The sequence below is a fragment of the Penicillium canariense genome (assembly GCF_028826845.1).
Source record: "Penicillium canariense strain IBT 26290 chromosome Unknown utg000002l_segment0_segment0, whole genome shotgun sequence".
NCBI classification, from domain to species: Eukaryota; Fungi; Ascomycota; class Eurotiomycetes; order Eurotiales; family Aspergillaceae; genus Penicillium; species Penicillium canariense.
This window is the reverse complement of record NW_026622729.1, coordinates 140,841-167,986: the sequence shown is the minus strand read 5'-3', so window position 1 is coordinate 167,986 and position 27,146 is coordinate 140,841. Positions and strand designations below refer to the sequence as shown.

At 53.5% G+C, this 27,146-nt stretch overlaps 13 protein-coding genes across 13 annotated transcripts; 6 read left to right on the top strand and 7 right to left on the bottom strand.

Moving 5' to 3' along the window:
- Positions 1 to 90: 90 nt before the first annotated feature.
- N7482_003240 (tyrosinase family protein) lies at positions 91 to 1,434 on the bottom strand (the record flags this gene model as incomplete). Its single annotated transcript, XM_056685365.1, has 3 exons — positions 91 to 826; positions 893 to 978; positions 1,042 to 1,434. The coding sequence occupies 3 exons, from the start codon at positions 1,432 to 1,434 to the stop codon at positions 91 to 93; spliced, it is 1,215 nt and encodes a 404-aa protein (XP_056544107.1).
- A 940-nt stretch (positions 1,435 to 2,374) lies between these two features.
- Positions 2,375 to 3,588, bottom strand: N7482_003239 (uncharacterized protein; the record flags this gene model as incomplete). The annotated part of the gene is made up of 4 exons (XM_056685364.1): positions 2,375 to 3,192; positions 3,249 to 3,317; positions 3,411 to 3,432; positions 3,499 to 3,588. The coding sequence occupies 4 exons, from the start codon at positions 3,586 to 3,588 to the stop codon at positions 2,375 to 2,377; spliced, it is 999 nt and encodes a 332-aa protein (XP_056544106.1).
- Positions 3,589 to 4,184: 596 nt separating this feature from the next.
- On the bottom strand, positions 4,185 to 7,895 carry farA (CeGAL family transcription factor; the record flags this gene model as incomplete). Its single annotated transcript, XM_056685363.1, has 10 exons — positions 4,185 to 4,233; positions 4,302 to 4,986; positions 5,079 to 5,323; positions 5,413 to 5,595; positions 5,658 to 6,086; positions 6,148 to 6,220; positions 6,280 to 6,625; positions 6,714 to 7,211; positions 7,273 to 7,311; positions 7,791 to 7,895. The coding sequence occupies 10 exons, from the start codon at positions 7,893 to 7,895 to the stop codon at positions 4,185 to 4,187; spliced, it is 2,652 nt and encodes an 883-aa protein (XP_056544105.1).
- Positions 7,896 to 9,954: 2,059 nt separating this feature from the next.
- Positions 9,955 to 11,082, top strand: N7482_003237 (putative short-chain dehydrogenase/reductase family protein; the record flags this gene model as incomplete). The annotated part of the gene is made up of 2 exons (XM_056685362.1): positions 9,955 to 10,138; positions 10,217 to 11,082. 2 exons carry the CDS (start codon positions 9,955 to 9,957, stop codon positions 11,080 to 11,082), a joined length of 1,050 nt encoding a protein of 349 aa, XP_056544104.1.
- A 371-nt stretch (positions 11,083 to 11,453) lies between these two features.
- xanC (transcription factor xanC) lies at positions 11,454 to 12,536 on the bottom strand (the record flags this gene model as incomplete). Its single annotated transcript, XM_056685361.1, has 3 exons — positions 11,454 to 11,785; positions 11,860 to 12,360; positions 12,425 to 12,536. The coding sequence occupies 3 exons, from the start codon at positions 12,534 to 12,536 to the stop codon at positions 11,454 to 11,456; spliced, it is 945 nt and encodes a 314-aa protein (XP_056544103.1).
- Positions 12,537 to 14,514: 1,978 nt separating this feature from the next.
- On the top strand, positions 14,515 to 15,178 carry N7482_003235 (DUF4149 domain-containing protein; the record flags this gene model as incomplete). Its single annotated transcript, XM_056685360.1, has 3 exons — positions 14,515 to 14,601; positions 14,682 to 14,952; positions 15,015 to 15,178. 3 exons carry the CDS (start codon positions 14,515 to 14,517, stop codon positions 15,176 to 15,178), a joined length of 522 nt encoding a protein of 173 aa, XP_056544102.1.
- Positions 15,179 to 16,063: 885 nt separating this feature from the next.
- Positions 16,064 to 17,030, bottom strand: N7482_003234 (PQ-loop repeat-containing protein; the record flags this gene model as incomplete). Its single annotated transcript, XM_056685359.1, has 3 exons — positions 16,064 to 16,258; positions 16,333 to 16,602; positions 16,659 to 17,030. The coding sequence occupies 3 exons, from the start codon at positions 17,028 to 17,030 to the stop codon at positions 16,064 to 16,066; spliced, it is 837 nt and encodes a 278-aa protein (XP_056544101.1).
- A 1,251-nt stretch (positions 17,031 to 18,281) lies between these two features.
- On the top strand, positions 18,282 to 19,671 carry N7482_003233 (L-rhamnonate dehydratase; the record flags this gene model as incomplete). The annotated part of the gene is made up of 3 exons (XM_056685358.1): positions 18,282 to 18,374; positions 18,435 to 18,657; positions 18,719 to 19,671. The coding sequence occupies 3 exons, from the start codon at positions 18,282 to 18,284 to the stop codon at positions 19,669 to 19,671; spliced, it is 1,269 nt and encodes a 422-aa protein (XP_056544100.1).
- Positions 19,672 to 20,246: 575 nt separating this feature from the next.
- N7482_003232 (SDR family NAD(P)-dependent oxidoreductase) lies at positions 20,247 to 21,276 on the top strand (the record flags this gene model as incomplete). Its single annotated transcript, XM_056685357.1, has 4 exons — positions 20,247 to 20,315; positions 20,398 to 20,666; positions 20,726 to 21,143; positions 21,226 to 21,276. 4 exons carry the CDS (start codon positions 20,247 to 20,249, stop codon positions 21,274 to 21,276), a joined length of 807 nt encoding a protein of 268 aa, XP_056544099.1.
- A 711-nt stretch (positions 21,277 to 21,987) lies between these two features.
- On the top strand, positions 21,988 to 23,089 carry N7482_003231 (alpha/beta hydrolase; the record flags this gene model as incomplete). Its single annotated transcript, XM_056685356.1, has 2 exons — positions 21,988 to 22,397; positions 22,483 to 23,089. 2 exons carry the CDS (start codon positions 21,988 to 21,990, stop codon positions 23,087 to 23,089), a joined length of 1,017 nt encoding a protein of 338 aa, XP_056544098.1.
- Positions 23,090 to 23,705: 616 nt separating this feature from the next.
- arp1 (scytalone dehydratase arp1) lies at positions 23,706 to 24,428 on the bottom strand (the record flags this gene model as incomplete). The annotated part of the gene is made up of 4 exons (XM_056685355.1): positions 23,706 to 24,065; positions 24,160 to 24,201; positions 24,267 to 24,322; positions 24,374 to 24,428. The coding sequence occupies 4 exons, from the start codon at positions 24,426 to 24,428 to the stop codon at positions 23,706 to 23,708; spliced, it is 513 nt and encodes a 170-aa protein (XP_056544097.1).
- Positions 24,429 to 25,016: 588 nt separating this feature from the next.
- Positions 25,017 to 25,894, top strand: N7482_003229 (Hydroxynaphthalene reductase arp2; the record flags this gene model as incomplete). The annotated part of the gene is made up of 2 exons (XM_056685354.1): positions 25,017 to 25,785; positions 25,857 to 25,894. The coding sequence occupies 2 exons, from the start codon at positions 25,017 to 25,019 to the stop codon at positions 25,892 to 25,894; spliced, it is 807 nt and encodes a 268-aa protein (XP_056544096.1).
- A 395-nt stretch (positions 25,895 to 26,289) lies between these two features.
- On the bottom strand, positions 26,290 to 27,131 carry N7482_003228 (DUF202 domain-containing protein; the record flags this gene model as incomplete). Its single annotated transcript, XM_056685353.1, has 3 exons — positions 26,290 to 26,376; positions 26,455 to 26,738; positions 26,816 to 27,131. 3 exons carry the CDS (start codon positions 27,129 to 27,131, stop codon positions 26,290 to 26,292), a joined length of 687 nt encoding a protein of 228 aa, XP_056544095.1.
- Between the last annotated feature and the right edge of the window lie 15 nt (positions 27,132 to 27,146).

Sequence of the window (27,146 nt, the reverse complement as noted above, 5' to 3'; positions counted from 1 at the left end):
GCACGACAAACATAGGACCGTCCTTTCTCCTCTTTCTATCATCGAACCCCGACACAATGCCCTCAAAAACCAAAATCGAGACCGAAAATCTCACAAATACACATAGCAGAAAGGCCCGGCCGTGGTGCTCATTATATCTCGCACCGCGATTGAGCCCGGTTTGACATATCCAACGTTGACGTGGGTGTCGAGCGTAGTATTCGGCGACGCCGGATCATTCAAGAAGGTTCCCGTCCCGGAAATCGCATATTGCCGTTTGGTCAAGTCCAGGTTCTGCCAAATCCACCAGAGACGATCAATCATGGCGTGATGATTCCAGAATCCAGGATCCCCCGGATTAGCGTCGGCGTCACGGCCAGGGTCACCACCCATAGCCAAGTGGCCACCACCGTGAACACCGAGGAGCCCACTCCCGGGCGCACCCTGCGCATTAGTCTCGAAGTCCCAAACATCGTGGTTGTTGAGGATCAATTGAAGAATGGTTGTATAGTTATTGTTATCGCGCAAAATGGAGGTCGTCAAGTCGCGCTTCAAGCAGCGGGGGTTGTAGTCGAGTGGATTGGACATGCGCGATACGTTGCCGCCGGGTACGTACAGGAAGGACGGGCCCATGTTGATCGTGGAGTTCATGAATGGACCACTAGTCAGACAGCCTCCTCCGGTGCCAGCGGGAAGAATTAGAGGGGGCAGATCGGTGTTCCCAAGTGGTATCCGCAGGTTCGGCTGATTGGGAATATAAGCCCCATTGCCCGACAACGATGTGTCGCTGCCGTCGAAGAGCGGGGACTCTTCCATTGATTGTACATCAGCACCCCAGTTCCAGTAACTGCGCATGGGAAACTGCCTTAGATCGGTTCTCAAAAGTAACATAGAGCTGGTCAGCAAAACTCACGGGAGGTCGCCGGTATAACCGCATTCATCACGCAACGTCTCTTCGAACACGTAGATGAAATACCGATGCCAGGCCAAAAAGGTGCCCTGGAGCCGACCAATATGTCTTTGGGTTATTACACCGGTCAGAATGGGAGAGATAAGACGTACCGTGCGATGAATATGCCAGGTTTGGTTGATGTGCGTGGCTACGAAGTCATCGTATCGGGACTTGGCCCCGGCTGCAAGGGCAGAAGGTGTTTGAGCAGGCAGCCATTGTAGACATAAAACTGCATTGATATAGGCTCTCTTTTCCTTGCGCGGGAAGGTTCTCCAGTCTCGACGGACCCGCACATTTTCTAACGTACATCCCCCTTGGTCATGACCCAATGAGCGATTCCCGATTGCATCCAGCGTCGAGTCGAGGGCAAAGCGAGATAGTCGGTTGATTTGATACGCGGCTGTATGTTCGGAGAAGGAAAAGGAATTGGTCTTGGCAGTTATGGGCATGGTCCAGACCCGCAACATCAGACATAGCAAGAAGCTGGTGAGAAGAATAGCCATGATGGGGATTCGAGCTTCGACTCTGATCCACAGTAGATCGCGCTACAGCGTCCACGCAAGCTCTTCACTCCAACGAGAAGGGGACAACGGCGAACATGGGCTTGCATTATATCAACACCAGGCGTCCTCTGTCCGATGGTCCCCGTTCGGAGATCTGGCTGAGCAGCTCGTATACCGTATCACTCAGTTGACTTTTCTTCATTGGCTCGGGGGGTTCCGATCGGGAAGGATACGCGAGTCTTACATTCGACCGTGAAACATGGAAACCTCGTGGCTGAGCTTAGCTGTGATGCCCTGCAGGGGTTGGACTCTCTCCCGAGCACGGGGAGTAAGGAAACGATGGGTCGCCGTATTATCCACACACCATCTGAAGCAGACTAGCGCCTGCAGAGCACGATCGATTCAGGGTCGGGCCTCGTCGTATAGAACCTCAGGATCGAAATTTGCATGCACTGCTTCCCGGCATCCCCTGGAAGGACCATTGGCCAGGGTTTGTAAATAACACCATTTGGTGGGTCGGCTGAACTATGCACCCGTCGAGTCAGTATAGTGCATCGTTGACTCAGATTCGATAGGATCACAGGGAGTTCCATGCTGACGACCTCATATAGCAAGCCAGTACACTCTCTCGTGCCCGGCCGATAATCTTAGTCAAGTCCTGGGAAGTGATCCCCACCGTCACGACTCCTCTGACCGGATACCTTGTGTACTTCATGGTGAATGGTTGCTACCGAAGGTTTGCTTCCCCCGATTATCCGCCGTGGTGGATCTTGCTTGAGGTGCGAATCTGCGGCCGATCTAGTCGGAGGGCCAAAGGTTTGAAACTCAAAGGTGGGTCACTAGTCATCTATGTATATTTCCCACTCGTCTCTACAAATGTGTATAGCGTAAAGTCGTCTACCGCATCCATCCCAGCTAGGGTTGCGAGCTCGGCAGGTATTTACTGCTCCGAGGCCAGCAGATCCGAGAGTTTATCGAGGTACGCCAGTGGCCGGACGGGACCAGACACGAAATCCTCCTTGGAACTAACGCCCGTGAGCACACCCAGTGTACCACCCAAATTGCCCTCAAGACCAAAGCGGATATCGGTGTTTGCACGGTCGCCCACCATGCATGCGCGGGTGCGATCAAACTTGAATTTACCCTCAATCGCATCCATCATCGCCTGGCTTGGCTTTCCTAGTGCCACGGGATCCTGGCCGAGCATCATTATCAGCGGCGCACTCATGGACCCAGCTCCCGGGAATAGCGCTCCCGAGTTTGGCAGGGTCGAATCGATGTTGGTTGCGAGGAAGATGGCGCCACGCTTCACGTAGTGATAGGCCAAGGCGAGCTTCAGATAATTCAGGTGGAAGTCCAGGCCAACGAGCACAACTCCTACTTCAGGGTCAAGGAGGGAGGTATCACCCGCGGCAATCCGCTTGTAGTCTTCAGGCTGCACGTCACGACGGTACGCCGGGTCGGTGCCACCGACGAAAGGGACATTCTCCGAGCGCAGCTCCTGCTCAATGCCACTTTCACCAATTACGTAGACTTTCCGCTTGTTCTCGGGGAGCTGCAGGATGCGGGAAATGTAGATCGAGGAACTGTAGGAAGACGAGAAGATCTCTTCCTGGTACGGTGTGAGCCACTCGGTCTCGCGCGCATGATGGCCGTCTGAACTCACCACTGTACTCGGGATCCCAAGACCGTCGAGTTTCTTGCGGTAATCGGCGCGCGACTTGGTGCTGTTATTTGTAACAAAAACGACTTGTTTGCCTAGGTCAGAGTTAGACCATCTGTTTCCCACCACATCGCGCGTGTGGGTCGCGCACCATTCTTTCGTAGTAACTCTAGGGTCTCGACCGTCCCGGGGAAGCAGTGGTCACCGGACCATAGCACACCTGGATCGCCAGTTAATGTCCAGCCATGGTCATCGCAGACAATCAGTCGCGTCGAGAGCTCGGAGGGAAGGCCGAGATCGCAGGTCTACCAACCGTCGCAGTCAAAGAGAAAGACCTAGAGAGCAAGGACGTCAGTCAATCCGGAATTCAAGAGGCATGTATATCGGAATTGGGATCCCACATCAAACTTATCCAAGAACTCACGCAGACCGGCGGGATCACCGGTCAAATAGCTCGGAGTGTTGGTTGACGCGGGGTGTGATTGAGCCATAGTGGCGGTGCGCGGAAGGGAGGAAGGCCGCGCGAAGAGAAGGAGAGAGGGGGGCGCGGGATCGTGAGTGAGATGAAGGAAAGTTCGTCTCAGGGAAGCGACAAAAAGAGTTAAGAGGCAAGAAAAGGAACCCGTACAACCCGACGGTCACTCACCCGAAGCGACTCGCCGGTGACTCGCCGACCGCGTGGGGCCTGGCCGCCTTCAGGCAGTTTTAGAGTCACCGCCTCCCCGCGGCGGGGAGTAGACAGTAATCAACACATGTCTAAATGAATATATAGAGACTGATGAATCCAACAAAGTCTAGTGACATATGTATCTCAGGAATTTGCAACATATCGTGTCATTTTTCCGACCGCCAACCCTCGGACCCTTCGACAGCCAAACCACTATGGTTTACATAAAGGATCAAACAGAAACAAGTTGAAGTAAAAATTATACCATCCACTGCCAGTCCAAACGCCGGCCGGGGGTGGAAAAGCGGAAGCCCCTCCCAAAAAGACAAGAGAAGAAAAAAAAAGATAACACTTATATACCAACACACACACACATTATATTACGAAAAGACATTGCGCCGCCGGGACCGGAACCAGTTTTTATGCCGCTAGATCGCCAAAGCCCCCGTTGATGCCGAAAAATTGGAACCTATTGTCATGGTCAGTCACCGTGAATCCACAATGAACAAGAGCAGAGGTAAGGAACGAAGGACTTACCAGTCTTCCACGTTCAAGGTCGTTGGCGCAGTCGGCCCACTGCGCGAGCTGCTGCTCCAGTTGTCGTCCTGGCTGGCAGCGTCCATCGCCGCACCGCTCATGGGCCCATCGAGTCCCTGCATCGGCCACGGCTGCCCCTCCATGCCGAACATGGGCTGAGCCCCTCCTGGTCCCGGCATTCCCATGCCTCCAGGGAAACCCGACATCATCTGTGGGCTGCCCTGAGGGACGGACATGCTGCGTCCGGGGACTGGGGGGACCGGCTGTGGCTGGTTGCCCATCATGGGCCGCTGACCCAGGTGAGCAGCATGGAGTTGCGACGGAATCGGCAGCTGCGGGTCGACCGCCGCGGGCGGAGGCGGAGATGTCAATTCGGGGAAGATGGCTGTGCCATCGGGGAACAGCTGGTCCGGTTGGAAATTCTCCCACAACGAGGGGGAGAGGTTGGGGGATGCGCGGGTCACCAAGAAGAAGTCGGGGGGCGTGGCAGGCAAGGAAAACTGCGCGTTGAAGGGAGTGCTCGCCCGAGTATTCGGCCGAGTGTTCCCCCGCGAGTTGGCAGGTCCCGAGATGGGGTCCTGAGGGCCGCGATGGGTGTTTGGTGACGGTTGTCTCAAGGGAGGCTGGGGAAATTCACGGGACGGCGTGACAGCCGGCGTCTGTGGGCGTGACCGCTCGTACGACACTGGGGGGTGGGGCCACCGTTAGACAGACCCAGATCCATGTCGTCGAACTTCCGCTTGGGCGGATCTGGTCTCTTTGAAGGGGCGGAGTTACTCTCATGCGCTCGGCGCTGGTGTCGCCTTCCAGCAGCCTTCTGAAGTCGCTCTTCGAGGACCTTGTTGCCCAGAATAGACTCGAACAAAGTGTTGACCATCTTGGCCACGAGCCACACTTTCGAGACATCCTTCAGGGCCAACATGCACACGTTGATGCGTTCTTGGCAGGTCGCTACAATGGAGGGGACCGAGGATCGCATCTGATACACGTGCATGATCAGGGCGGAGAACAAGCTGTAGACGCTGTTCGGGGACTGTTAGTAAAATGGGTGGACTCGAGCAGGCGCCCACTAGAAAGGTAAAAGAAAGCATGGGCTAGAAGGGCAACATACATGAACGCCGGAGTATAGCGAATCTCATTGTGAGCCTGAAGGTTCTCGATGATGGACGTCATCATGCCGGCGGCTTGGAAGGCAATTGTCCGTGACGGATACGCCATCTCTTCCACCCGGTAGCTATTGGGCGCCGAGGAAGCAGGCGGCATGTGGGCTCGGTGCAACAGACAGAGGGTGGTACTGCAGAGTTGTCAGTCATGAACCGCGACCAAGAACAGCTCCGGTTGTCTGGAATAACTTACTAGTAATTGGAATGGAGAAGAGCGGCCCAGAAGTGGTGGCGCGATCGCTGCCAGCAAACCTCCTTGGGGCAGTTCTGCAGCCAGTCGGCCAAAGCCATGTCTGAGTGAGTGAGGTCCATCGCGTTCATGCGACGGGATTTCGATGCCACAGAGTATTGTTGGGACAGCACCAGACCCATGATCTCACAGAGCTTCACATATTGCAGGAAGAACTGCACATGCACTGGATCAGGCGGGTATTCAGCCTGAACGTCGAGCTCATCCTCGATGAAGTCGTCCTCAGTCACCATTCCAACGTCCGAATCATCGGTATTGATTCCAATCGGGCGCCCCAGTGCCACAGCGACAGAGCGATCCCGGGTAAACAGCGTCCACCAGATCCGCTTCCACAGTCGCTTGTCCGGTTTGCTAAGCTGCGAGGTTTCCACACTATCAAATTCTCATCAGAATTCAAACATGTCCACACAACGATGGGGATGTCACAACATACCTCCGGTGCATGCCGGAACCCTGGGCGACCACCATGGCGACTCTGGTCCAGTAAAATACGTTCTTGGTTACATCTATTGGGAGTGGGTCAGACGCGGAGCTCATTTCTAGGCTATCGACAGGTTAGACTCACCTTCGGGTCCTTCCCAGTACCAGCCTAGGAGGACCAAGGCCTGAACGATGGTGACTCGATCATCTTCGTAGTTGGCATCGTAAAGAGCCTTGGCTCGCTTATAGAAAGTCATCGCCGCCGGCGTCGTCGATCCATTGGCATCCATGAGCTGTGGGTTGGTGCACACCCGGGAGCCGGCCAGGAGAATGGCCTGCAGCAAGAGAAGGGACGGCGGGTTCTTGGGATCCCGATAGTGGCGCATGAAGCGGCTGCGGTTGATGATGGGGACGACCGGGGCGACCCATTTGAAGTAGGCATCAACCAGCTCATCACACAGCGGCTTCGGGGGTAGCAGGAATGCTCCTCGCTGATGGAGAATATCGATTTCGAGATTGTCCAGGTCGGTCAACCGTGCGCGCGATCCACGGATATTGGGGGGGGAGGGGATAGTGCACCACATCGGTGGTGCCATGCCGGTCTTGCACCAGGAGGGACAGATTCGATGATTCGCCCAGGTAGGCCACCCGGCCAGCCTCCTTGATCGGGGCCCGAGCGAACTTGGGCTTCATAAATTGGGCATAGGCGTTATCGGCTGAGGCCTGCTGGGCCACCTCCGAGTCGGTCAGGGAGGTGACGGGCATACCCTCGACCGCCATCTGGTTTTTGCGGTATCCAAAGGAAGCATCCTCCTTCTCATCCAAGTCCGATGTCCGCGCTCGTCTGTCCGAGGGGTCACGGTCGACGGGCTCCTCGGTGCTGTCGGGGCGAAAGTGACCAACCGCCGCGTCGACCAGCGAGGAGGCAGGGTGGGGTGGTGGACTGTCGGCATACTGACTATCGTCCTTGCCTTTGGTGGAGGTTTTCTTGCGTTTCGGGCTGGGGATCTTGCATTCAATGGAGAAGGCGACGCAGTTGGTGCAAGGGACGCCTAGACTGGCAGCATCACAGCGAACCTGGTCGGGGTGGTTAGATGCGCCGGCGAGGTTCTGAGGGGTGTGACGGGGGGCAGCTTACCTTACGAGAATGGCAGGTCTGTACCAGATTGAAATCCTTCTAGTTAGCATGATTCTGTTCACCGAAGGGAGATTGTGCGCCCGTCGCTGGGGGCGAGGGGGGCATATTGGGGCCGCTGGGTGGGTTGGACATTGCGATAAGGAGCTGGGTGACAAAAGGGACCGAGGCCCACCACCAGCCTCGGCTCCCCCTCAAGCGCACCAAATCGCGTCTCCGCCCCGGAACAAAAAGGACGTACCTCGCACGCGCGGGATGCTCGTTGTCTAAACCCCGATCGATCACGTTAGCATACGTTTATATACAGACTGAACTTGATTCGCAGAACAAATTCGAGGCACTGGCCCGGGGGCCCACGGGGGAGAGGTGAAAACCCTGTCGATGAACCCTCCCCTCTTTTTCCCCCCCCTCAAGACTCCGTCGCGACCGCAGTCACATCTTCCGACGCACACGCATCCTGGCACGAGGGTATGTGCTCACCTTCTGAAGCTGAGCGCTTGGCCACCAGGGCCATTGCGTACCGTGATTCCTGACGTTCCTGTCGAACCCGCTGCGCTGGGTGCCGGACTGGGTTGGTTGGGCGCGGGCGGTTCGGTGCGAGATTCGGTCGTAGTACTCATACTCATGGTGCGCAAGTCCCTCCACGGGAGAACTCGATCGAGGCGAAGCCGAAGAGTCTCGGTGGTGGGGGGGAGGAGGAAGAACGGGGCAGGGCGACAGTGATGGTGGTAGTTTGGGTTTGGAGGAGGTGGTCGGGTGGTCGGGGGCGGTGATAATGTAATAAGAACAATGGGAACCCTAAGCACGGGAAGAGTATGGGGAAGGGAAAGGGGGGTGGATAATGGCTCTCAGCGCATGAAACGGGAGACGCCACACGGTCAAGCTGACGGGGTGACTGGGGAAGAAGAAAAAGGACCGGAGCCACCAGGTACGCGGAGAGGGGGGGAGGGAAGAAAGACGGTCGGGCTGATGAGTTGGTTTGGTGTGGTGTTGTCTCATCAGTCGAGTCGAGTTGGAGGATCATCTGGGGGAGCGCTGCAGGCTGTGGCAATAGCCCCGTGGACTATGGTCCGCAGGCCTCCGGAAGGTGGAGAACCATGGCGATCCAGTCGTAGTGCCTCCCTGGCGACTGGCCCGTGGACAATCCAAAGGGACTCCGAGCGGGAGGCCGACTGCAGATTTGCAGCTAGTTCTGGTTCCTTTGTTCATTGGTTCGTTCCCGCATCTACTCCAGGCCTCAATTCCTCAATTGCGTGGTCCTGGGGCAAAACAGCACGATGGTGGCTGGCCCAGCGTGGGCTTAGGTAAGCCCGCAGGCTGCAGGAGCGGACGGGCTAGTTTGGCCCGTAGGATGCCAGACGGGCTACCGAGATGTCGAGTACTTCAACGGCGGTATAGGATATAATCGACAAGATATGAGATAGTATCGTATATGATGCGAAGTGTCCACTAAATGATAGTGGCTCGTCCACCCTCGTCAGTCGGGCCCAACTGCGGAGTACGTAGTGACCAAAGCCCCGATCCCTAGGACCAATGAGAATAGGCTGGATTCTGCCCTTGGTAGCGCTGTTATCAACCTCCAAGACCAAGGCAGAAGGTAACGGCGGGGTGGAGGTCCCCGCGCACCGCTAGCGAGCACGCCACCTCCCAGCGCCCGAAAATCCGGGGACAACAGGGGAAGGCACTAGGAACGGGGGATTGGTGAGCTGGTGGGTCGGTTCATCCCATCCTGGCAACCTTGGATCTACAGCAACGAGTACAGAATAGAGAGCCTCGAGTCACCATCCACGACACCTTATCACTGCACTTCGTCCATCCCGACTACTCGAACCAGCCAGACAGTGAAGGGGCGTCCCAGCATCGGGGGAAGATCAACGGACCCGGAAGAGAGGGGCGGGGTAAATCCAGGACGGAACGGAACACTTCTCATGCCCTTTTAAGAACCTTTTGAAACCACCATTTTTTGCGCACCTATAGTTGACATGGCTGCACCCGTGTGGTGTGTATCTATACCAGCCGACATCAACTCTCACCATATGCGGTCGCCCTCGAATTGGGGTTTGTCCCCTTTGTTGTGACCGAGATGATTGTCGTTTGGGATGATTTAATACACCTGGGTGAGATCCCGAGGAACAGAGTCCTGTTGGACCACCATCGAGTGAACACATGGACTCAAGATCGGGTCAAGATCTCTCTCCAACGGCCGAGGGCCAGTGCCTGGCCCCGGGGGCCTGAGGCGGAGGCGGGGACGGTGGTGCGCCGTGGAAATACCCGTTCAGCCTCCAACTTCTCGTCTTGCGGAGCGGATGATTCTTTCCCTTTTGGGCGGAGGTTCTGCCGGCACGTGAGGGCCCCGGCTCGCCTGGCCGCTGACTGCGGACGGCCTGGCCGGGACTCTCCAACGACCGTCATGTCAAACAGCAATGCCCTCAAATGGGATATTGTATGCGCTTGCGCGCTCATTCGCAGATCGACCCCGAGATTTTGATTGTTTATGGCGACTCTGGTCCTACTTCAAGGTCCAGTGTGACCTATCCACCAAAGCGTGGGCGTGCGCCCACATGCCTGCTCCACTCATGGAAACTCAACCGCCCCCTCCTCGGCTCCCGCCGCCAGGGGTCCACGATGGCCATATAACATATCCCACGGCGCGCTGGCGGATCCAACGTGACTCCTCCACATAAGATGGCATTCCGCGATATTGTCGCGAGCGGGAGCTTTGCCGCCTATGCTCTGCGACACCCTTTGGAGGGCCTGTCGAGTTTTGGGCCGACTCTCAATGAAGCAACACTCGGACTGCTTGGGTCTTCCTTCAATCCGGACCGGGATATTTCTGGGATTGAAGGGAAGACGGTTGTAGTCACTGGAGGTATGCATGCCTCCCATAAATCGTGCATGCGCGTCTCCTCGCGGGCAGCTGGCTAACCCGATCATTGTATCTCTGCAGGCAATGCCGGCATTGGCAGAGAGACCATTCTCCAGCTCGCGAAGCACCGACCAACCCGGATCTATCTCGCCGCGCGCACGGAGAGCAAAGCGCGAGCCGCGATGGCCTTCATCCAGGCACAACTCCCTTCCCCAGCCGACATCCGCTACATCCCGCTGGACCTATGCTCCTTCAAGTCGATCCGTGCGGCAGCAGACATGATCCAAGCCGACAGCGATCGGCTAGATATCCTCATTTTGAATGCAGGAACGATGGGCAATCCGCCCACCACGACAGAGGATGGCTTCGAGATTCAACTAGGCTCGAATCATGTGGGTCACTTCTTGCTCACGAAACTGCTTCTGCCGATGCTGAAGAAGACGGTTGCCGACCTCCGTGCGAGTGGGCAGACACCTGATGTGCGCGTTCTGAGCTTAGCCTCCGTCGCGCATGTGATGAGCCCCACTTCGCTCGAGGAGATGACATCTACGCCTGATCTGTTGGCGGGCAGTACCTGGACCCGATATGGTGCATCCAAGGCGGCGAACATTCTGTTTGCCGCGGAGCTGGCGCGACGGCATCCAGAGCTTCTTTCGGTGGCGGTGCACCCAGGGGCTGTGAATAGTGATTTGTATTCGCATGCAAGATCGAGCGGTGCGCTGATGAAACAGGGGGTGAACGTGGCGACGTCGTATTTCTTCCGCAACGTATCTAGCGGGGCTTTCAATTCTCTCTGGGCGGCCACTGCCCCAAGATCAAACCTAGTTAATGGGGCTTATTATACCCCAGTTGGGTATCGCAGTAATGGCACTGCGTTTGTCCAAAATGTCGATGTTGCTCGTGGGCTTTGGGAGTGGACTGAGGCTCAGATTGCCGAGCGGAGTTGAGCGACGTCCATGGCTCGGCATCATCTGCGTTGGATGCTTTATCATCTCAGCTGATCGTGGATATCTATAGTTGGGCTTCTGGAAAAGACATGTACCATTTTGTTCGCCGCGGATCTAGCAAAATATACTCAATATACTCTGATCTCCCGATCGATCGGTGCTCGTGGTCTTTCGCAAACACGGCAGAGAGGTGAACTATGGGCTGCATTCCCTGGGTCAGGCAGCCCTATCGCTGGCCATCCCGTACCGTCGTTTGTTTCCCTTTTATCATGAATGACATCAACGCCTCCTCCTGGCGGTCATCTATCGTATCTGTAGGGCACGTCTTCTTGGACCGGGACACGGGGGCCTTCAGGAACTTCCTTCAAATCTCAAAGCCGTGTGGCTGACAAGGTTTCACCAAGGGTATGATTCATCTTATTCAACGGACATGCGGACTGGTAGGAGGCCGGGTTTGTCCATGGCCTGGGGACGAACGATGTTGCCAATGTAGGTGATGTGTTTGGAGACTGACACTGGCATGTCGGAATTTGTGCGTTGCCTATCTGTGGCAAAATAAACCCTGAGCCATTATTCTCCACAGTCGTAGTGGTGACTGTGTCTCCCAGAGCAGCAGATACTGAGTCTGGCGAAACGAGCACAATAATTTTAGACTGGGGAGACATGGTGCTCAGGACTTGTAGGATTTGAGGTAACGCGTTTTCTGTAGGTGCGTGCTGAGCGTTAGTTTTGGCTATCTTCTGCCCATATGCCAGTCAGTGGAAGCCAGAGCCTCACCGGTTGCAACATAGTATAGTGGCTGGTTGGTGTGAGTGGTGAGTGGTCCTGGAGTATGGAAACCTCCTGCGATTGACATGTTGAAATTTGCGTGCTCTTCGCCATCACCCAGCAATGGTTGTATAGTACCATTATTCATCAAGCCAGTTACGGCAGAAGAGGAATATGCTGCATCAACTGCCAAGCCTTCCCTAGTGAAGAGGCAGGTAGATTCACCGGGCAGAAGCGTGGACGGCTGCGCAGTCGTGCCAGTACCGGGCCAAGTTGGTATCATTGACAACCCATATGATGGCATAAAAGGCGAAGAGGAATCTGCCACTAGCTGGGAATTGTACGAAGTGCCCATTCCAGAGCTAGCTCCCGGCTGGGTCAGATGCCGGGTTGTTATTAGTGGCGAAGGTGAATAGGGCTGGTCCCAACCGTTGAGAGCCGCGGTCGCCCGGAGCTCGTTGGCGATAACACGTTCTTGCAGCTTCGCAATTCGGTCTCGAATCTTGCGGCCTGACTATCATGAGCTTTAAGTTGCGACAAAATGCGACCTAGCAGCAATCCATAACATTCTTACGGTGATTTCTTTGAGACAGCCGATTTTGAAGCCGTCTCCTCTCCAGGGGATCCTGCTTCGGATCTGATGCATCGTCACTGTTGACAGCCCCAGAGCCTTTTCTCACTTTCATAATGGCTATGTGACGATCTTGCAATGGGTTTTCTTGATTATGAGATATCAAGACTTTCGACCACGTACGGTATCTGGGAGTCGCTTGGATAAACTGTGTCGCAAGCTGAAAGGTCGGCTTCAGCAGCGGGAAATGCCAGATCTTCAAATTTCCATAAGAATGGGTGATTCATGGACAATCATGGCGGAGGAAATTCTGGGAAGCACCGTCAATCTCACGGTGACACGTACCTGTGCAACAAAACCCTCGGGTACGCCAACGACTCGGTCTGAAAATGAGTGGCGATAGATCATTACCAGGGCTTCTCAGCCGCGTGATTCCACGAAGCATGTCCCTTCACCATCCTCAGCTATCTTATCTTTCTTCCAATGGGACATTTCAAGGAGCAGGCGCATGACCTGTATCTTCCATTCCCTACGAGGGATCGACCTCATGTCCCACGAGGAAGAGGCGTCAAAGATATGTCTCAGCATGGTTCCGCTACCAAAACGTCCTCTACCCTAGATCCCCGGCTACCATCGGTCTGGGATATCTCGTAACACATGGAACCACCCTTGTAAAGAAGCCGCGGGGATGCCTCACGCTTCTCACAACGCCTGGAACCACTGGACATAGCGAGAAGTTGGCGATGATTGTGCAACCACCGGATTTAGGTGGAAGGTCAATATGCAGTCTAGGTAGTTATATGCTTTGTAAGAGCTTTGAGGTGGATCTAAGGATGAGTCTGACCACCATGACACCTGTAATGAGCCAGATACTATCTGGGTACAGAATCTCATCCGGGGCAGGATTCCTGAAGAACTGCATAATAAGGTGGGCCCGCTCATTGTCGGACCGGCCTGGGGAACTTTCTATCTGTTGATATAAATGGACAAGAAAGCTCTGTCTAGTGCTATGGGCTCTGGGGTCATAGGGACAGGGTACTATTCTAGAGCGCTAACCTTTGGAATTAGATTCCCTAATATAGGGAACAGCAATGTACCATGGACGATGGTTTACCCCAATGAGAACCTAGGCATTACAAGAGTGGGAGCAATGATGACGGGATCCGAATATACCCCGGGTCCACAGACGCCGAGCTTCTCTGTGCTGTGGAGCAAGCAGACCTTGCCAAAAGTTGTCTGCTGAGCTCAGACCTCAGAGGGAGCGGTGTGGAAAGAAAGAAAATTGTTTCAATATGCTCCCGTCTACCCACTGCTCATCCTTGTCGATGCCATGTGGACAATGGTTGAAAATACTCTGGGTGCCCCTAACCTATTAACTAGTGAATGTGAGATTCTGACATAACAATGAGGACGAAGTGACCCGTGCCACTTGTCTGTCGCCGAGAGCCAACAGGACCGGTCCACTGTGTGACCGCTAAGGCGGTTATTGATGGAGAGTATTTTTAGGTTGTTTCGGAAGAAAGCACCTCCCTACTATCACTTACCGGGCTATGGCTTTGAGAGTTCCATCTTGTCTAAAATTCAGGCGGAAAGCCATAGAAAAAGAGATTGTTTGATATTGGGCTTGCAAAGGATAGGTTTCTACAACAAGGGGAGTGGATCAAATACAGTGACAATTCAGAACTCAATCTCACAATATGGTACTAACGACTGATTAACTCGAATCCTGCTCAAATTCACACAAGAATCTGCTTCGTTCTCGAGATTCGCTTCAGCCCCACCAATCAATACTAACTGTTGTCCCATTTCCAACGGCTAAGAACAGCTAGCCCACTAGTCCCAATCAAAATTCACTCAGAACCCAGCCAACGACACAATACGCTCACTGTCAGCCGCCAAGGATCAGACTAGCATGATGATCGGTATCCAGGCAACTATATTTGGCGGCCTCATAATCTGCCCGATTTTTCTTGCCTTTTCGTGTAACCCCATCCTTGACTCGTGGATATTTTCTTGAATTGAAACCTCCACGACAACAGCGTCTCACCGGCTCTTACCCCCCCTTGACCTTCTGAAGACCGAAAGCTCACAACATGGAGAGCATTCTACCCACTGTGGGGAATCTGCTTCCCTACCATATCCTTCTGTATGGAGCGCTCCTGGGAACAGAGTTGTTCCAGGTAAGAAATGCGTCCCTTATTCCGTGTCAACCATTTCCCTTGCATCAAGAACAGGTTACTGAAGCTGGGGTTTACATCAGACCTTTGTCAACACAAAGCTTTGCTTCCAGGCACTCCCGATGCGTGAATTCCTCATGTTGCAGAAACGACTGTTTCCGGTGTACTTCAAGTGCCAGGTTGGCCTGGCTGCTTTGACAGCGGCGACACACCCGCCATATAGCGTTGTGTCGTTGGCGAAGGATCCGTGGAGCGCGGTCCCGCTTGTCGTGGTAGTCGTCACAGGCTCCTTGAACTGGTCTGTTTTTGGACCGCGGACAACCACTGCATCTCTGGTTCGACGAGCACTAAGCGGTAAGCGATATGTCGTTGAATCTACACCTGCAGTACTCCCAAGGCTCATACTTGAAACACAGAAAGCCAAGGTACCCCAGCAGACCCAGATAAAGGAAAAGTCTACCGTGCTAATCGCAACTTTGCCCGAAACCATGCCATGTCCATTCATCTCAATGCCATTACTCTCGTGGCAACAATTTGCTATGGTTTCTCGCTGTCGTCGCGCCTTCTACCCAGGCTCTAGATCTCGCAACGAAGCAGAACGGAAAATCAACCTAGAGCAATGCGGAATGGATTGATGAGAATGGGCTGGGAACACACTGTAAAATGAGCCTAGCTTACAGCCTCTCGCCTGGGAAATTACTAAGTTATGCTCTTCCTACATGATACCTCCCCAATGAAATCTTCTACGAAGTTACCACCCCCAGGATTCGAAATCACATCTTCGGGAATACTCGCTGGAATCGTATAGTGAACTACCATAAAGACAAGCCAGATGAGTGTTGCTTATAGCATACAGTAGAATTAGAAGCTATTTTACCTCCAGACACTTATGCATCGTTTCTGGGCCAGTACCTGAAACCACGCCGTATCAAAACAGTGTGTACATAATCCTTTCCATCGACACAGTTTAATTCCAGAAAGACCACGTTACAAATAATACCATGTTTCACACGAGGCTCCTATACACTCCTGGCACCCATGCTTCTCAGCACACCATCTGAGAACTGTCGGAACCTCTAAGCCACATAGCGCCGAGACTGCCCGCGTCAAAGCTCCATCCCATTAGGCATTAGTGATATGTTACAAAGCCAGTCGCTCACTCGTTCTCAAATAGCCGAGGAAGCAGAATGTAGTGGACGGACGATCAAAAATATCCGGAAAACTTACCACTGTTTCAGCACGTCTATGCCCCTGACTTGTGTCGGTCGGAGATGAAGCATGACACCCCAGTAAATCTCTGATTCAGACCGTCCAAACAGAGTGGGAGTTTTAGCGGTCTGGCAAGATCGCCCAGCTTTCTTACTCTCTCTCATACTGTACGGGGGACTTCATCGACGCGGTTCTGAGATAATACATCTAGCTGTGCTATAGTGTCAAGATACACGCGGCCAACCCCGCCTTTCTACTACCTCGGACCCAGATGCAGTTCTGAACACGGAAGTTGACGATGGCATCGGATGGAGGGATATGGGTTCCTGCGAAGTCTCAAGTCTCTTTGACCGCGTCTTAAGCCAAGGCAAGAAATTGAATACGCCACCGCAGGCAAAAATGCCCAGCCAAAGGACCAACTCGGTTCCATATATGACCATGCCAAGTATGTCTATAGTCGGTCCGAACACTTCTTATACGTTAGCCACCACCGCTCATCCACACATTTCACTCTGACTCACAAACTGATACGAGCGAAAATAAATCACCAGCGGCGTCGATGCCGATGAAAAAGAAGCTGATCCCTCGCACGGTTCGATGAACATAAATGTCCCAGTAATGCCTCAGCACTCCTGCTGCAAGCAGACATGCGCTTAAAACTGCCATCAAAATAAGGGGCCATCTCAAATCATGAGATTTAGCTTCTTTCAACGCAAATATCAACCCCGTTTCCATCCCACCAAAGATAAGAAGAAGGGGAGCGACGGCGGCAATGCACTTTTTGACAGAGTATTTCTATCTCGCAGTCAATACCATATAGACAACGACGTCAGAAGGCGAACAAAGCCTACCTTTCCGTAGTAAAGACACTGGGCCCAAGTTACAAGGCTTAGAGCTGTAAGTATCTGAGGCTGTATTCTTAACGCCACATTGAACTCTTCCACAATGTTGTACACCCCGAGAGGGACCCCTGCCGCAGCCCATAGGAGCATCATTGACCCTTGTAGGCCTTCAGTGTTATGTCTCCTGTAATTTATGATAATTTGGGGTAGAAGCTGAGAAAGATTAGCAGAAGTGAATAAGACTTCAACGCGTAACAACGGCCAACCTGGATAGACCAACAAACCTATGAGCGTCATTAGTGGGATAGACTGCATAGGCCAAGCTGGTGAACGAACCGCGCCAAGGGTGCCTAAGACGTTTTCCGCCACGGGAATGTCCATTCTGACAAGGCACACGAGGTCAAGTTTGGAAGAGAGCGTGAGAACCGGTGAGGAGATAAGAACGATTCATCGTATCGGAAGCGTACTTTTCAAATCCTGATTGGACGCAAACACGTGAACAACCCCACTTAGATGCATCTCGCGGGCCAAGATGGCTGAAGCCGTGTTGAATTTGGATGATGCATTATTACTTTCTGTATCGGCCCAGCTATTGCCGATGGTTGTCTTGTATCCTCAAACTCACCGACCTCTCCCGCATACAGTAGAGTTCGAGAACAGTTTACCCCCGCCCCGGCACGCACGCTTAGTTTCTCGGCCCACACCCGAACTCACGCCAATCTATATCAGGTTACTTTAAAAATAACCCCTGCTTTGCAGCATTGTAGTGTAGAACGCATTATACCGAGGTTACCACATTCTCCTTTGAAATATTCTAGGAAGGGGAAGGGAGACTTGCCCATCTGGCTTGATTTTTCCCTCGTCATAGTCTTCCTCTTCGTATACCTAGTTCTTACATGAAGAAGGCTGTACTACCTGCGGTAGAAGAATATACCTTGTATGCTAACATGTTTCTCGTCCATGCTTCTCATGGCGCTTGCTCCCTGTCGTCGCTTCCATTCGTCATTGGTTGCACGGCGCATCTCCGAGAGAAGAGCGCCGAGACCTCCGTTATGGTAGCCTCAGGCAACGGGGCTGCCTGGCCACCCCGCATTTGCTCCTCCACTTTGCATGCGAGCGACTGCAGCTGAGCTTGAGGTGCAGAATGTTTTTTTTCTTCAGTGACACTATGCATAAATAAAAAACATTGGTAACAAAGCCTGGTATCATATTATACAAGAAGGGTTCTGTATGGTCAATTCCAGCTGTAAGTGAGTCGATTTACACAATCCCAGCCGGCGGCCAGTTTGAAAGACCTAGATGCACATTGAATGCCAACCGCTTGTCGCGCTCATTTCGAGCTGTAACAATGGACACTTGAAAGCACCACCAGGAACCCTCGGAGCCGTGTCGAAAAAGTAAAGGCCGCGCTGGAACGGCAACTTAATATCCCGCTGGGCCGGCCTCTCGGCCAGCAATGCCCCGAGGCCTCGGGTTTCCCCTCGACACTCACGCTACAATTGAAAAGGTGTCGACGCCCCCACGAATGCCCCGGACTCTTTCTTTTTTTCTGTCTCTCTTCCTACTCTTTCCTCCTGTGCCTCTGCTGTGAAGTTGGCATTTTGTATTGGTTCTGTTCTATCACACACCATCATGGGCTCCGTCTCCATCTCAGAATTTCCCCGCATCAAGGAGATCCGCACCTTCGTCATCGACGGGGTCGGCTCCGGCGGCGACTACCACAATGTGCGTGGAAAATTTCATGTTTGAAATCAGGAATAATGAGTGTACTGACTCCATTCACAGGTCAAGGGAGGTCACTGGCTCATCGACAGCAACATCGCCACTCCGATGGCCAAGTGGGCGCAATACCGCGGCTCGCGGACATCGTGGGGTATCAACGTGCTGGGATCATTCTGTGTGGAGATTGAGGCTACCGATGGAACGAAGGGTTTCGCAACTGGCTTCGGCGGACCTCCCGCATGCTGGCTAGTGCACCAGCACTTCGAGCGCTTCCTGATCGGCGCTGGTAAGGCTTCATTCCCCACGCGACCTATCAATTGAATTTCTGCTAACAGTTCTTGTGATAGACCCTCGTGATACCAACAACCTGTTTGAGAAAATGTATCGGGCGTCCATGTTCTATGGCCGTAAGGGTCTGCCGGTGGCAGTGATCTCGGTGATCGATTTGGCGCTGTGGGATCTGCTGGGCAAGATTCGCAACGAGCCTGTCTACAAGCTCATTGGCGGCGCGACTCGGGAGCGATTGGAATTCTACTGCACTGGCCCTCAGCCTGCATCAGCCAAAGCAGCGGGCTTTATTGGTGCCAAGGTGGCATTGCCACACGGCCCCGACGAGGGCACTGAGGGTCTGCTTAAGAACGTTGAGTATCTTCGTCTGCAGCGGGCCAGCGTGGGACCTGACTTCCCTCTCCGCGTGGACTGCTACATGTCTCTTACCGTGCCATACACTATTCAGCTGGTGAAGCGCTGCGAGGCGCTGGGCTTGGATATTGACTGGTGGGAGGAGTGCCTCTCGCCCGACGATTTCGACGGCCATGCCTTGCTGAAGCGTGCCCACCCGACCGTGAAATTCACCACCGGCGAGCACGAATACTCTCGCTATGGATTCCGCAAGCTGGTCGAGGGCCGCAACCTTGATATCCTGCAGCCTGATGTGATGTGGGTGGGCGGTATGACCGAGCTCCTGAAGGTCTCCGCACTCGCCGCCGCATACGACATTCCCATTGTTCCCCACGCCTCTGGTCCTTACTCTTACCACTTCGTCGTGTCACAATCTAACAGTCCCTTCCAAGAATACCTGGCTAATTCGGCCGACGGCAAGTCCGTGGAGCCCGTCTTCGGCAACCTCTTCCTCAACGAGCCCATCCCCACCAAGGGATTCCTCGATGTCTCAATTCTGGACAAGCCTGGCTTTGGCCTGGAGCTCAATCCAGCTGCTCCGTTGATTCCAGCCGCTGCGCTTCTGAACCCTGCACCCCAGAAGAGCCTACGAGCCCCAGATGACAAGGAAACCAGTTGAAGGACATTGAATTTAGAAGCGTTTCATTTCTGTGCAACTGTTGGCCCTTTCTTGTCTTCACCTCCCATTTTTTATGATGAACTGTTCCCAATATTGCCCCAAGATGTCCTGTATATAAATAGCATCGACTGCTCAATTCAATAGACTGAGATGTTCCAAGGATGAGAAAAGCCGTGTGTAGACTTGGTAACAATGGTGAAGCAAAAAGGCGTAGGACGGCGGACGTGTCGTCTAACTTAGCTGAGCATGATTGGATGAATTATGACCGAGAAATTCCACCAAACACAGTTCTGTCGGTGCTGTCGGGTGAATTACTCTTGGGACTTGCCCACTCGGCCGGTATTGCCCCTCGCTGGGGGGAAGACGACCCCACGTTCGGTCTAACATCAATGCGAAGCCCGAGATTTTGTCGGCGGGGGCAAAACGACCAATCTAGCCTTTGGCGACCGAACACCAACACAGGGGAAAATCATCATTTTGTCCCCAGATAAATCATACGAGCCCGCGTGATAAGGATTTCCGAGATTTACGAGCCGGCATTCTGATTCTGCAGTCCGGCAGGTCTCGGCTACGACATGCCTCTCCCTCAATTACTCGTGGGCAAAGTTGCTGCCATTACAGGTGGTCTCACCGGCATCGGACGGGTACGGTGGCCTTCGAGCAGCGATCACAATTTATAATCTACTCTTGAAATGACAAACTAATCTCCGGCGCCTCGCTTCCTAGGCAATCGCCCTTGAATACCTTCGCAATGGAGCCAACGTCGCGATTAGCCACCTTGGCGGCCCCAAGGAGGACGACTTGTTGGACGCGATGCGTAAGGAAGTGAACGAGATTGAAGCAGGGGCCTACCAAACACGATTTATCACAGTCACTGGTGACATCTCACAGCCTGCCACGGGAAAGAACTTCGTTGCCAAGACAGTCGAGGCATTTGGGCGTCTGGATGTATTCGTCAGTAATGCGGGAGTGTGCCAATTCGCAGATTTTCTGGAGTAAGTCTGATTTCGACAAAGGGTAGAGAAATTTGGACAGACTGACAACTTAACCGCAGGCTTGAGCCTTCCCTCCTTAATCACACCGTTTCCACAAACCTTTCCGGCGCCTTCTTTGCTACACAAGCCGCGGCACGACAAATGGCGCTCGCCCAATCCCCGCCCGGGGGCTCCATTATTGGCATCAGCTCAATCTCGGCACTTGTTGGTGGTGGTGAACAGACACACTACACTCCCACCAAGGCCGGAGTACTGAGCTTGATGCAGTCATGTGCTGTGGCATTGGGGAAATATGGAATCCGCTGCAATGCGCTCCTCCCTGGAACCATTCGCACTCAACTGAATGATGCCGATATGGCTGATCCCGAGAAGCGGTCATACATGGAAGGTCGCATTCCTCTAGGCAGATTGGGCCAGCCACCAGACTTGGCTGGGCCTGCAGTGTTCTTGGCCTGTGAGGAGTTAAGCGGTTATGTCGTAAGTACTAGGCTTTTCTCTCTTGTGACCTTTTTATGTCTTTTGTCGGACCAGATTTGTCCTAACACAGCTCTGCAAATAGACGGGTGCGCAGCTATTGGTTGATGGTGGACTCTTTGTCAATCTTCAGTAGAGCATAATTGGATTTCACATTCTAGTAGTTTTGCAATATAGAAAGTTGGGCTCTAGATGTTGAGCAAGACACACCTTGGGCATTGGCATCACCTGCGATGTATTTGCCGGTGGTGGGATCCATCTCAAGCACACCAGAGCAATAGACGACTCCTTTCGCGATGATGGACGACTGGACGAGAGTTTTCGTAGTCACGATGACAGTGTCCAGGGACTGTCAATTGGGTCAAAGGAAATCCGGATGAGATCCTTCCTCCACCAAGAGAGAAGCCACCGTTCATACAGCGACGCAATAGATCTTGCATCCCGCGCTCGGAGGACAAGCGAGACGGTATAAAATATGGGATCTACAGGTGTAATGCCAAGGCAAGTAGAGGGGTACAGTGACAGAAAGGGAGGGGTGCGTTACAGCAGCAGCCCATGAAACCTGCTGAACTAAGTTGGGCGGGTTGAACTTGTCGCAAACTGGTATAGTTACATCTTCGTTCGATAATTGCTCACCCGTAGGACCCCGCTTATCGTTTATCGGCGCTGACCCCCGCGCGGGGCATGAGTTGCTTGAGGTATCCCGCTCGACGCGTGGGGGCTGCGCGGGATGGGGCTTTCAGATGCAAGGGGGCTTTTGACCCCAACACAACAGCTGCTTCGCCTTTTCGCTCATTTTCTTTCTCTGACCCCTTCTCCTGCCTTTACTCTCTCCTTATCCGTCACCATGTCCGTTACCGGCGTCAATCAACCCCCGTACCCCCTGCACGAGTCCGTCAAGGATCTGCTCGACCCGGAGTATGTCGACTTCTATAACCAGCATGTCATCAACAACCAGCAGGTTCACTTGCAGCCGGTCGCTGCGTCGCGCACTAGTGGAGTTTTGATTCCCGGCGCGGGTCCAATGCTGGAAGTGGGCAAGACGCAGGATCTCATCGTGCAGCGCCAGGCCACCGAGGGACCGCCAGTGCCAATTCGCTGCTTTACTCCCCAGGGTGAGGTCCCCACCGGCGGGTGGCCTGTGATGCTGTACTTCCACGGCGGTGGCTGGGTGCTGGGCAATATTGACACCGAGAATGTCGTGTGCTCAAATTTGTGTGTCCGAGGTAACTGCGTGGTGGTAACGGTTGATTACCGGTAGGTTTGAAAGCGTCATGGCTGTAACGCCTGCATGGGCGATCCATGCAGCGATGGAGTACTATTATCTAACAGATTCGACCAGTCTGGCACCCGAACAACCTTGGCCGGCGGCCGTCCACGACTGCTGGGAGGCGCTCCTCTGGCTGGTCCAGCAGGGTCCTTCTGCGCTGTCCATCAACCCATCTAAGCTCGCAACTGGCGGGTCATCGGCTGGTGGCAATCTTGCTGCGATCATGACACATAAAGCATTGACTCTGTCGCCCCCTGTGCGCTTCCAAGCCCAGCTGCTCTCGGTTCCGGTGACCGATAACACCGCGACGGTGGCCAACAACGAGTCATACCGTCGCTATGAACATACGCCGGCTCTACCCGCACTCAAAATGATTTGGTACCGCGATCACTATCTTCCCAACGAGGCTGATCGTACCAATCCCGAGGCTAGCCCGCTATTTTATACTGGTGACTGGTCTCAGCTTCCACCTGCTCTCGTCATGGTCGGCGAGCTGGACGTGCTGCGTACGGAGGGTGAACAATATGCCGAGAAACTCCAAAGGGCCGGTGTCGAGGTCGACCTCCAAGTTATGAAGGGAATGCCGCACCCATTCCTGGCCATGGATGGTGCTCTATCGGAGGGAAAGAGGTGTATCACACTTATGTGTGATGCCCTGCAGAAGGCTTTTTACGACTGATGCAAGATATATGTAGCAATAGATTCATGAGATAGACTAAATTCATTTTCCACACAAACCTTACAATTTCTCAATATAATCTTGTTCTTTTGAGATTTCGGTTAGTACAAGTTTCGTGGATAGGTAGGTGTCAACAGTGACCATCGCAGGCGACCTCCAAGATTCTCTCCCAATTGCCCCCGCAATGAACCAGATTAAGTGTCTATCAGCATAAGAACTAGTCTACCACAGTGTCGGGATATGCTTCTCATAATTTTTAGTGGCCGACGAGTTAAGATATGCTGCGGATCAGCATGCAGTAGATATCACACGGAGATCTTAGGCCCCTCTCAGTTACGGCCCCTACCCAGCTTTGGCCTTTGTGGCTAGTCATGGCAGCTATGGAAGCCAAAAGTTTTATCGCGAGGGGGCAGTCAACGTGCTTGATAGCTACCAGGGCATTTCGAGGTACCACTATTCTTGGAGGAAAAGATTCGTGGTGACTGTTTGTGAGCGAGAAGATCAAGCCATGGAAACGGTTTGATTGGAGGGCAATTCTAGCATAGTTCCAAAGGTGGGCCTAGGTATATGCCATCGTGAAAGGGGCTTCATGATGGACATGCACATGCGTGGGCAATTAATCCAACCCCTTGAAAACCTCGTCGAAACGAAGTTCGTTCCACCTCACATTGGGCTTCAACCCTGCGAATTTCCACACACCATCGACCTTCCGATAGTAGTGTTCATTGGTGGCGTGCGAATGACCCCGCAGCTTGACCTCGTCCAAACCGTCGGTCGTATACACTTGATGCGCGGCGCGGAGCTGATGGTAACCGATCACCTCGGTATCGGAGATCTTCTCCCACCAGGTCTGGCCGAGTAGATGCTGCGTCTTGATGGTGGGATCCCCCAAGAATCCTGGGTGGGTCACCATAGCCATGTAGTCGTCGGCAGCCATATTGTCCCATCTCTTGAGGCCGATTTTTGTGTAATCGACCTAAGTCAGCATTTGGATGTCAGCAGATGACAAATCCACGTTTGCTCTCGCATGTGCTTCCATTGTATAGACGCAGAAAAAAAAATAAACGTACTGTCAGAGTTGGGGCAATGATGCTGCGGAGGCGCTTCCAGTCCTGTGGGCAAGTTCCAGTCAGTCTTTGGATCTGCTCGGCGTTCAATTCAGCCGAATTCTGCGTACCTTGGCATCGTAGCTATCAGCCCAGTCAAAAACAAGCTTAGAAAGGACCAAAAAGTCTATTATGATCAGTAACTATTTCTGAGTGGTGGGGCCGCATTCGACAGTACCCTGAAAGCTAATATCCAAGTCGGGCTCGGGGTTGAGTTTAACGGCGGGCGACATGTTGAGGCTCTTTGAGATAGGCTTTGATGCAATCTATAGACATCGCTGCCGCGCTGGAGCGGGCCATCGGGTATATCTGCGAGTAGTCAGTGGTTTGTGCTTCGCGCATGGCCTTGGAGACCACCGGATCCGGCCAAAATACCACGCATGTCTTGACCAGGAACAGGTACGTCGAAATGCAACCGAACGCCCGTGATGTGACATGCGGGGGTAACCATTTACGCTATTCTAAGACAAAGCCTTCCGCATGCGGCAACCTGTGCAGTCACAGTGGGCATGAAAACAACTTCCATGCCCCCGAAGCACCATGTCAGAAGTCGGGATTTGCATCGCAACGTAAATTAGCATTAATCAATACTCCCAAACCGGTTTACAAAGGCCCTTCACCGGGGCTAGCCTCTGGTCTGGGCGGGATGCGACCCACGTATATATCTGATTTCAGCTTCCGACCAGTGTAGTCGTAACGTTCTTTAAAACCTGAAGTGCTTTTCCACTCAATCTCATCCTGCTTTTTTTTGGTCCTGTTGAATATATCGCCCGGTCGCATTTCCCCAATATCCTTCACATCGTCCCCAGCGCCAAACTACAATGGTCGTGACCAACCCCAACGCCGCTCCCGCCGAGCTCGCCGGCAAAGTCGCCCTGGTGACGGGTGGCAGCCGAGGTATCGGGTCTGGAATTGCCCTCGAGCTAGCTAAGAAAGGTGCCTCGGTGGCTATCAACTTCGCCAGGGACCCTGCGTCGGCCGAGCAGATGGTCATGGAGATCAAAAGCCTGGGAGTCCATGCGGCCGCTTTCCAGGCCGACTTGACCAAGGTTGAGGCCATTGAGAAGCTGTTCCAACAGGTGGTGACGCATTTCGGCCAACTCGACATCGTTGTCTCCAACTCAGGAACCGAGAAGTTTGTCTCGCTGGCCGACACCACGATCCAAGACTTCAACGATGTCTTCGATCTCAACACCCGGGCCCAATTCTTCGTGGCGAAGAACGCCTATGACTATATTCAGCCCGGCGGACGCGTGGTGCTGATGTCGTCTATCGCTGCGGGCGTGGGTGTCCCCGGACACTCACTGTACGCAGGCAGCAAAAGTGCGGTCGAAGGCTTCACGCGCTGCTTCGCAGCCGACTTCGGCAAGAAGCGCTGCACTGTCAATGCGATCGCCCCGGCCGGCATTAAGAGCGACATGTGGTTGCGCAACGCGTGGCGCTATGCCCCTGGCTGCGATCAGGACTCGTCGCTCGAGGAGATCGAGCAGGCGCTGGCAAATGGAAGTCCCCTCAAGCGGTGCGGTGTCCCGGCCGATATTGGCCGTGTGGTCGCATTCTTGGCCAGCCCCGCAGGAGAATGGATCAACGGTGAGTGGAGATTTTTCGGGTGGAGACCCTTTGGGAAGATTGAATGCAGGCTAATCCATGGATCTTCGTAGGCCAAATCCTCCCGCTGAACGGAGGTGCCAACATTTGAAGATGTTATCCGTTATTAGATTGGGTGAAAGAGGAAGAAGATTGCCTATGTACAGAGTGGAATCGTCTTGCTCAGTGCGGTCAACGTACTTGTTTAATGCGCGTGGAACACCGTCAATTGAAATTTAATCTCAAGCTGTATCCTACACTGTGTGATCTGATTTCCCTACTCTTGCTAAACCCCCTCTATAACTCACACGGGGTCTGACAATCAATCAATGGTGGAGGACCACGGGCAACGTACAGCTTACCAGGTGTCATTACCAGCAACCACACAAGCTTAATTTATTTAGTTGGATCACAAACAGAACAGATTAGTTGTCGTATACTTTTTTTCATGCTCATTATCAATATGATTCTAAGGGAGCCATTATTTGCAGTCGTCAACCGGTGTGATTAGAACCTTCGTCGCATGAGTGTTCCCGATTGCAAGTCAATTTCGATGATGATCACAACAGAAAGAACGAGAGTCGCCAAAATCAACTACAGCGCAGCCACTTCGTAAGCAGTTGATTCTTCCCGAGATGGGTTTCAGACCCGAAGCCAAAGTACTAAACCTACTAAGAAGAGTAATATTCCCACTGAATTGAGCTCCCAGCCGCCAGCATGAACCTTTCCCACTGAAATCGCACTCTGCTGCCGCCAGAATCGATATGCCCCGATCAGGGCCACCAGAAGCGCTACACAGTGGCAAGCTACGGAGAGTGGAATGCCGACCTCGTAGAATCGCAGACGATCTTCCGGGGTGGTCGGTCGCTGCAGGCGGAACAGCTGCGCAATCAGAACCCCTTGCATGGCGATAGTCACAGAGGTGCGGATGTAGGCGAGGAAGGTTCGTTCGAGCGCTGTATACATCGCATAGATCGGGTCAGTCTTCCGGACTACCCAGCTCCTCCAGGAATGATAATGTCGCTCAACGTACCAAGGTGATCACGATTGCTTTTCTGGGGTACCGTCAGGGTGACATTATGTCTCCAGAAGCGACAGACCTTACTCCAAGCTCCATTTCTCTCGGAGCGGCGGCGCACCGTCGACCGAGACGTTACCCTGGTCATCCGGTACTCCTCTCCGGAGGACACGGATGGAGAGGAGTAATTCATCTGCTCGTTGTCCTCGTGTGTTTGAATTTCATCGAGCTCGATAGTTTCCGCTTCCCGTGGAGAAGGCGGCCGTGAGCCCCGTAAGAGGCTATTGGCCGGCAGCTCAGGGCCTCCCGGCCGATCGTATGGGTCGGTCATGGTTTAGACGATAGG